The 9,444-nt window shown below is 43.4% G+C and overlaps 1 protein-coding gene across 4 annotated transcripts in view; it reads right to left on the bottom strand.

The window, feature by feature from the left end:
• Nucleotides 1-3,032: 3,032 nt before the first annotated feature.
• Nucleotides 3,033-9,444, bottom strand: part of Arhgap36 (Rho GTPase activating protein 36) — a 52,420-nt gene continuing 46,008 nt past the window's right edge. For 2 of the 4 annotated variants that reach the window (XM_008826732.1, XM_008826731.1), the window contains exons 4-13: nucleotides 9,019-9,254; nucleotides 8,588-8,780; nucleotides 8,306-8,361; nucleotides 7,934-8,084; nucleotides 7,263-7,411; nucleotides 6,908-7,084; nucleotides 6,587-6,684; nucleotides 6,347-6,453; nucleotides 5,742-5,918; nucleotides 3,035-4,300 (exon numbers count right to left, since the gene is read on the bottom strand). In XM_008826732.1, the coding sequence (XP_008824954.1) occupies nucleotides 4,143-4,300; nucleotides 5,742-5,918; nucleotides 6,347-6,453; nucleotides 6,587-6,684; nucleotides 6,908-7,084; nucleotides 7,263-7,411; nucleotides 7,934-8,084; nucleotides 8,306-8,361; nucleotides 8,588-8,780; nucleotides 9,019-9,254 (1,502 nt within the window). In that variant the 3' untranslated portion in view covers nucleotides 3,035-4,142. Of the gene's footprint in view, nucleotides 4,301-5,741; nucleotides 5,919-6,346; nucleotides 6,454-6,586; nucleotides 6,685-6,907; nucleotides 7,085-7,262; nucleotides 7,412-7,933; nucleotides 8,085-8,305; nucleotides 8,362-8,587; nucleotides 8,781-9,018; nucleotides 9,255-9,444 lie in introns of all 4 variants that reach the window. The other 2 variants (XM_008826734.2, XM_008826733.2) reach the window with 2 other exon arrangements.

The raw sequence follows: 9,444 nt of genomic DNA, 5'->3' as shown, positions 1-9,444 counted from the left end.
TGTCTACTTGTTCACTAACAAGCTGTGTAATTGAGCAGGTTATTTAACTTATCTATATTTCAAGCTTTGTGAAGAATAAAATGAAGATAGCAGTAGCATATATCTCAGAGTTATTGTGAATATTAAATTAAATGAGGTATGTAAAACTTTTAATGATACTAGGCACTTTGGAATAATTCCATATGTGTTAACTATCATTGCAATTATTATAAAATTATTATTATAGGAGGAACCCTGTACTACATGTCTGCTGTCTGTAAATGTTAGACAAAAAGTATTCCATAGCTGAATGTGTAAAAATAACACTCTTCATTCCACTTGCTGAGCCTTTGACATGGGAAATTTCCTAGTGTGTCATGTGATACCATGAGCTTTCAACAAGGGTTGGTGGTGCCATTAGTTAAACAGTAGTTTGTCATTCCTCTTATCATTAGAAGTCCTATGTCTCCAACTCTTTCTAGGTTTTTATTTTTCAACAATTCAAGAAGAATTTCTCAGTTGACAAAGTCTAGTGGTTTCCCCATTTATTCCCCCTCCTTCCAAATTATAGGTGCTCCAATTAGATTTCTTCCTGGCCCTTATTTCCTTTTCATCATTCTTGAACAATTTATCTTGCTTTAACTCTTCAATCCTCTTCATTCAATTATAGCAATTAACCTTTTTTTCCATTTTAATCCCCATTATTTCACTTCACCCCATTCCTGTTGTTCTGTCATTATTACCCTTTATTTTATATGATTTTCCTCTGTTTAATTCCAAATCACTCTATCCCACGTGTTTCTCCCAATTATTATATACAAATTGTCCTCCTCCCTCCATGTCCTTCCCTTTTGCTTTTCCCACACCACCCCTCTCCTTAATCCATTGTTATCTCCTTGTTACCCCTTCTCCTTTGTCCCACAGCAATCCTGTCTCTTTATTGTTACACTTCCCTTTTATCCCATATCATCCTCTCTTTATTCTACATCACCCCCCTCTTTGTTCCCCATCATTCTTCCCCTTAGTTCATATGATCCCCTTATCTTTATTCTTCATCAACTTTCTCTGTTATTCCATGTCATCTCCTCATCTTTATCTACCAGCACCTCTCCAATTTATCCTATGTCACTCCTTCCTCTTTATTCCACATGATCTTTTCTGCTTATTTCATGTAATCCCTTCTCTTTATTCCATGCCATCTTTCCTCTTAATCTACATAATCCCCTCTTCTTTATTCCCCATCATTTTCTCCCTTATCCCATGTCATTTCTGCTTTGCCCACCATCATCTTTCCCCCTTATCCCATGTCATATCCTCCTCATTATTCCCCATCATCCCTCTTTCTTATTCCATATCATCTCCTCCCCCTTATTCCATATAAGTCTTCATCTCATGTCATCCTTTCCTCTTTATTCTCCATTACCTCTCCACCTTATCCCATGCCATTCTCTCCTCCTTATCCACCATCATCTCTCCCATATATCCCATATATCCTTTCTCTGTATTTTACATGATCCTTCCCCCTTATTTCATATTATCTCCTCCTCTTTATTCTTCATCATTCTTCCTATTAATCTATGCCACTTCCTCCTCTTGGTTCCCCATCATCCTTCCCTCTTATACCATTTCATCCCCTATTCTCTATTGCCCATCATCCCTCCCACTTATCCAATGTTATCTCCTCCTATTTACTCTCCATCATCTTTCCCCTTTATTTCATGTCACCTCTTCATCTTTATTCCTCATTGTCTTCCTCCTTATTTCATTGGCATCCCCTCTTAATTGTCCATCATTATTTCCTCTTATTTCATATCATTCCTTCTCCTTTATTCTTTCACCCCTCCCCTCCAGCCAATGACATGCCCTCCTCTTCATCCACCACCACCTCTCCCCTTTATCCCATGCATCCTCTCCTTATTTTATACCACCACTCCCCTTGTCCCATATCATCCCCTTCTCTTTAGTCCCTGTCACCGCTCATCCTTATCCCATAATATTGCCTCTTCTTTATTTGCTATCATCTCTCTGCTTTAGACCATGCCATCCCTTCCTCTTATTTCACATGATCCTTCCCTCTCGTTTCATATTATTCCCACCTCCTTTTCTAAATCATCCTTTCTATTAATCTATGCTATTTCCTCCTCGTGATTATCCATAATCCTCCCCTCTTATGCCATTTCACCACCTCTTCTCTATTACGCATCATCCCACCCACTTATCCCGTGTCATCTCCCCCTATTTATTCTCCATCATCCTCCCCTTTATTTCATGCCACCTCTTCCTCTTTATTCCTCATTGTCCTTCCTACTTATCTCATGGCATCTCCTCCTTATTGCCCATCGCCCCTCCCCTTGGTCTCATGTCATCCCCTGCTGTTTATTTCCCATCATTCCTCTTCTTTATCCCATATCATACCCTTCTTTTATTCACCATCATGTCCCCCCTTTACTCCATGTCAGCACTTCCTCTTTATTCCCTATCACCCCTCCTCATATCCTGCAATGGCCCCTCCTCTTTATCCACCCTAGATTTTCCCCTTTAGCCCATGTCATCCCCTCCTTAATCCTGATTACCCTTTCCCTTTGTCCTATGTCATCCCCTTTTCTTTATTCCACATCACCCCTCCCCCTTATCCCATGCCATCCCCTACTCTTGATCCACCATCATCCCTCCTCCCTCTTGTTGCATGGCATCCTGTTTTCATTCCCCATCACCTCTCCTCTTTATCCCATAATATCCCCTAATCTTTATCCTCCATCATCTCTCCCCTTTATTCCATCATCCCTCCTCTTTATTCCACATCAGTTCACCCCCCTATTTCATATAATCTTCTCTTCTCTATCTTCTTCTTCTCTTTATCCCATTTCATCCTTTCTTTTTATTTCACATCCGTTCTCCTTGTTATCTCATTCCATCGCCTCCTTTTCATTTCATAGCACTTTCTCTCCTTTATTCCTCTTCCCTACCCTCTTTTCCCCTTCAGCTCTCCACTCAGAGATTCCCAATTCATCCTCAAAACTCAAAGAAGCAAAAAATACACCATAAGCCATGAATATGCTGCTGTCACAACACAGATGTTTATTAATGGTTAAATGCCAGAGAAGTTTTAACAATCACAAATCTTCGAGCTCTGCGGTTATTACCCATTGTATGATCAATGTCTATCCCTCAATACAATACATTCTTCACTCTATGGACCTTAGCCGTTGTTACCCATAAATATCAGTTAAATTTGGATGTCATACATAACCCATATCAGTGTTACCAGAGCATGTCCCGCATATTTTTACCGTCCTGCATAGAGGAACTACAGAGACGATAGATAAAAATGTTTGTAATCAGGTGTATTTAACTACTTGGAACTATGTGTCTGTACCTAACTAGTTGTTTTGCTGACAACGGCGTGGGAACACCGGCTGTCTGTAAAACAGATCCAGGTACTAAAATCTAATTTTTCCTCTAACTTTTGACCCCAGGAAATCTAGTTAGGCTCACACTTGAGGTTTCCCTGTTGGCCTGACCTGAGCAAAACTGCACAGAATTTGGAGGTGGGGGGGGTGGCTGTTTGATGAGCCATTGGTCTAAATAATTTGGAAAAGAAAAAAAAAAATCCTGAGGCGGTGGAGTTGCTGCGGGGACACGGCTATGAGTTGGTGTGACATGGTTTAGCATTAATTGTTTGTCAGCAGTCCATAGGCTGACCTAACGTTCTAGCATGCCTCTTGAGGGCCTTTCCAATTGAGCTCTCGGGAGGAGGGTAGGAAAGTAAGGAAAAACATGCAATCCCCTTTGGGGGAGGGAAAGCACCTCGAGATTTGTGAGCTTCTCTGGGACAGGCGTTCACCACAAATGTAACATCAATTAAAGGAAGGGCTGTAGTGAGAGAAAGCCAGGATCAGGGGTAAAAGAGAAGGCAAGGTAGCACCAGGGAGCCTGGGCGTGACACAGAAACATCTCTGCTTTTGCCAGCTACAGAGACCAAGCATCCCCAGTGGTGGGGTTGGCAGTGTACTTGGAATTCCCATCCTGACCCGAGCATCAGGTGGAACTCCTTCTTACCCTTAAATCTTTGTCTTCAAGACTCTCCTTAATGTTTGCTGTGACATCCCAGGTCTACCCCCACCCTTTTCCCCTGTCTGGCACTTTATAGAAGGGAAATACATCTAAGGAAAGAAGTAGCCGATGCCAGTTTTGCCCTCCTTCTCCCGGGGCACACGGAGCAATGGGCGGTCTTGCTCCGGAATGGGGGGATTACCCGCTCCTTCCTCATCGTCATGGGAACGGGCAGTGCCGCGAGGCACAGCGGGCTCCTCAGAGGAACCTGGAAAATAGTAACAATGTTAATTTCTTATGTTTCTAGACTTTTATACTTTGCACAGCACCCAAGGCACTAAGACCTAGTTTTGAATTTCAAATACAGTATGAGGCATGAAGACAGAGCAGGAAGATTACTCTGATTTTATATGTAAGAAAACTGCAGCCTAATGGTGAAACACAGATTTCAAATTCTAAGACCATTGTGAAAGCTGAAGTAAGGCTGGATTAGGGAACAGAAAGAGTAAAGTAGACACCCTATGCTCAAAGCAAATGGACCATATCACCAGCAATAAGGGGAAAAGGGTGAACTCTTAAAAACAACCACCACCCTATGAGAAGCCTGATGAACTTTACCAAACAAATGAGTAACAAAGCTGGAGCTGGAAGCTTACAACACTGCATGGAGGGCAGAAAGCAGGTGTGATTCTTCAATAGCTCTTGGAAGGACTTGCAGCCCATGACTTGGCTGGGCTGAGACTTATTTTTAAGCAGAGTGATACCTATAGGGAATGTAACATCTACATTGTCTTTACGGAACTGAATTGTCTTTGGATTCTGAACTTCTTTAGAGTTGACATCTGGCACAGGGACTTCTTTCACATTCACGGCTTCTTCAAAATTGACAGCCAGGTCTTGTGGAGGATCTGAGATAGTACTCACGATGGAGAAATCTTCAGTCTCTGAAGCCACAGTATTAACTACATCTTCATCAAAGTCATCCACTTGCTCTTTCTTCCAATCTGTAATTTCATTGTGAATTTGAGGTTCAAGTACTGAAAGATCAGAAGTTTTTTCAGAGTCTTGGTTTCCACTCACATCAGAGGTGTCTTCATACCCTTGTATTTCTTCACTCTCTGAAGTTTCTTCATTACTTGGGGCTCCACTCTCATCTGAAGATTCCTCCTGTTCTTGAATTTCACCAGAATCAGAGATATCTTCAGACCCTGTGACCACATGGAGAGCTGGAACCTCTTCAGAGTTAGGAGCATCTTCCAAGTACAAAATTCCATTGACTTCTGGAGCTACATCATGATCTGGGACTTCTTCAGCATCTGAGGTTTCTTCATCATTTGGGATGCCATCAAAATCTGGGACCTCTTCAATATTTGGATCCTCTTCAGAGTCTGAGATTCCGTTAACCTCTGGGGATTCTTCATGATTTGGGATTTCATGTCCTGCAGGGGCTTCTTCGGGACTTGGGACCACATGAAGAGCTGGGACTTCTTCAAAATCAGTATCTTCTTCAGAGTCTGAGATCCCATTAACCTCTGGATATTCATCATGGTCTGGGATCTCTTCATCATTTGAGGCTTCATCATTTGGGACTTCATCAACAGCCGGGATCTCTTCGAGATTGGCGACTTCTTCAGAATCTTGGAATTCATCATTATTGGGGGCATTTACATTATCTGGGATTTCATTAGTGTCTGGGGCGTCGTCATTACCTGGGATATCGTCAGCATCTGAGTCGGCTTCTTCATTGTTGGGGATTACATCAAGATATGGAACCTCTGCGATATCCAAATTCTGGTTGTCTTCAAAATCTGGTCCTTCTTCAAAGTCATGGTTCAGGTTTTCTCCAGGAATCAAGATTTCATGCACATCTGGGACTCCTTCAGGGTCTGGAACCACATCAAAATAAGGTAATTCTTGAAAGTTTGGGATCTCAATGAGTTCTGGAATCTCATCATCAAGTTCTAGAACATCCTCAAGAGGAGGAAGATCATCAAAATTTAGGGTGTCATCATCATCACCATCATCATCATTCTCACCACCATCATCATCATCCTCACCATCATCTTCTTCATCAAGTTCTGGTATACCCTCAAGATGTGAGCCATGAATATTAAGGTCATTTGGCATTTCAAAACCTTGAACTTCCCCCAAAACTATTTGATTGAAATATTCAAACACTAGCTTTTCATTTACTGACACATCTTCCTCAAAGGATTCTGGCTCATCTTCAGCAAGGACCTGGCCTGAGGAAGAGCCTGGCCCTCAGCAAAGGTCTGACTTCCAGCAGGGAAATGATCTCCAACAGGGAACTGACCTTCATCAAAAGGCTTGCTCTGGGCAAGGACAGCAGCCTCGGCTTCAGCAGAGGTTTCCACTGGATCAGAAACTAATGCATCCTCTTCCATCTTTATGCGAGCACTCCTGAAAGAGAAGGGATTTGAAAAAAAGTAAGTCAGTTTGCCCCCAAATTGATTAAAACCAACATGGTCCAAAGTCATTAGCCCCCCATAGGCTAAGCATGAACAACCATGGTTAGAAAAGAAAAACCACTCACTGGATCTTCCTCAAATTCCGGCGTCTGATAAAATCCAGGGCTTCAGGACTAGACTTCCACACACGCTTAGCAACCTGCTTCTGAATATGGGGAGGGACCTGAGAGTAAAAGTAGCAACCTTTATTGCACTTGACATTTTCATTTATACTTGTCTTTATTAGGTGCTCAGGATTGAAGGCACCGTAAGCAATTAATGTGAAAAGAATTTCTAGAATAGGAGACTTTGTAGATATCTGATTTTGTTATCCACATAGACTTCTCCCTTGTCTTGTGAACAGAAGAGAAATATGTGAAATAAGTGTATTCGAAATTCCCACTTACCTGAAAGAGGATATCCCAGTTATCAATCATGGCACGGACCACATTGACAGAAGCAACATAGTGATCAATCCCCAGCTTGGTTTTCCTGGATTCCCTCTTGGCAAACTTTCCCTTCTTCAGGAGAGCAGATCCAAACACCAAGGCCAAGTTGGTGGAAGTCATGCGGTTACCTGGAACCTAGGTAAAGAAGAATAGAATATGATTGATCAGCCTTGATGTAGTGCTAGAAGCTGTACAGATATTTATTATTTTAAAATATTTTTATCTCTTTACCCCTTTATCACCCTATTTGGTCATATACTACCACACATGTCCCCAACAGAAGTTTTCAGTACCCTTTGCCACATATTTTTACCAACTGTCCATCAATGCCAATGGAGTCCTCGCAGTATTCAGTGATTTTATGCAGGGCCTTCAGCAGGCGCTCCAGGGTGTCACTGTGGCAGGGTGGCATCAGGTACACCAGCAACTGCAGGGCAGAAAGCTGATCTTGGGGCTTCAGAGCTAGAGGAGGGAAGACAGGAGCTGGCACAGAGGGCTAGCCTTGGCAACAGCCTGATTATCAAGGCAGTTTCTGCTTCAGAATTGCTGATGACTATGGAGGAAGTACCTAGACAACATGCCTTTGCTTCCTTCCAAAACATCTGAGATCAGGACCTCTTAAAGCAAGACATGCCCTCCCCCACCCCACAATCAAAACTAGACTTCTACAAAACCTTGGTTTTTCTTTGTCCTAAGAGGGCAGAGACAACTTCCAGAAATTCTAGAACAATTCCCAAGCAACAGATTTTTATGGGAACATCAAGAGACACAGAAAAGAACCTGGAGAGGATTTTATTATACTTTTTATTTTCATTCACAAATATGTATGTGTGTATTCTGGAGATGTTTATATTTTTTTTATCTTCTGTTGTTCACTCGGCCTTAGATTCACAGGAAATCTGTAGCCTGACCTCTGTCATTAGGCCCCTAGATCTCTGTATTACTTCCTTTCCTTGCCCCAACAAGTGAGAACAGAAGACTCACTTGCAGTCAGCAGGAAGGACATGTACAGATCATCAGGCAGCAGAGAGTCCTTCATTTCACGGAAAAACTCCTTGAGGAGTGCAGCCACATCATGTACATTCTGATTGTCATCCAGCACCACATCCAGATTTTTGTCAAATTCTTCACGGAGCTAGAAGGGAAGATACACCACCACATGATCCCTCTTGATAGTTCTTTGGTAAATCCCAGGCCTCAGTGGAGATACTGACAATATGATATAGCTGATGGTCTAGAAAGATGACCGTACCCCCCCAATCAATCATGACATTTCCCCCACATTTTTGGGAGAGCCCCCATTTCCATCTTCTTTTTCTTACCTAAGAAACAAACATGTAAATATAGCCAGTTTACCTCACGCACTCTCTGCACAGAGTACTCAATGGTGAAAATCCCCACTGAGCTTAAGCCTGAAAGATAAGACCAGAGATCCTAAACATGTATGATCCAGTGCCTCATGACATTTCCCTTGTCCTCCCTTAGGAGCTGGATCTCAAACTCCAGTGGTGTCAGGGGAATGTTGCCCAAGCCCTTCACCCAGCAGCTTCTTATCCCTACCCCCCTCCTTTTCTGGAACATTCTTCCTTTCCCTTTAGTTGCCTCCTTCCTTGATTTAACCATTTGTGACTCCCTTACCATGTTTCTCAATGAATTTGCAGCAAGCCTCAACAACCTGAGGGATTTGTTGGGCAATGGGGTTGAGGCTCATCTTCCTTTTGGATCCCAGAAGTCGCTGGCCAATAGGAAATGAAACCCTTGAGAGTTGCAGGGTCTGCAGCAGCAGGGCCCCATCCTCCAGCTCAGCCAGGCTATCTACAGACACTGCACCCTGTGGAGAAACCCAGACTACCTTAAAATGGGGGAGAAACAGCATTGACTAGGACCTTCCTGAGCACTGAACATTCAGTATGTAACACAGTCTCTCTGTGGCAAGCCATGCCCACCACCCCCAACTTCTGTTAAGCCCCTCCCCAACTCATAAGGACACAGACCTTGACCCCTCCACCTGACATAAAATGCACACCCTAGGAAAGGTCCCTGCCTGAAACCTGAAAGATTTAACTCACTCGACGCCCACGGCGAGTGAACTCCCTGGGCAAGGTGGGCTCATTCCGTCTGCGGCTGAAAAAGCGCCTGATGCGTCCAAACATCCTTTGCACCACGTTTCCCCGACGACGGCCCACAGCCTGACCAGTGGCTTCTTCAACCTGCATGGTAGCTGTCAGTTCAAGATGCTTGCGGCGGGTAAGCTCATTCACCAGAACCTCTTCCAAGCGAATGCCAAATGTCTTGAGAGATGCAGCTGCAGAGCAAGGGAGAGAGAATGAGAGACGTCAAAGCCCCGCAGCACTTAAATCAGGGAAAACTGCAGGGGCTATAACACTCTGCCAAGCAACCGCCCCGCAATCAACCCCACCCCTACAGACCCGCAGCGCCCCTCCCTGGAGAGCGAGTCCCTAAGACCCTGCAGTGGTTAGGTTAAAAAAAAAAAA

Source organism: Nannospalax galili, unplaced genomic scaffold (genome assembly GCF_000622305.1).
Source record: "Nannospalax galili isolate Female #2095 unplaced genomic scaffold, S.galili_v1.0 scaffold371, whole genome shotgun sequence".
NCBI lineage: Eukaryota > Metazoa > Chordata > Mammalia > Rodentia > Spalacidae > Nannospalax > Nannospalax galili.
This window is presented reverse-complemented; position numbering and strand designations above follow the sequence as displayed.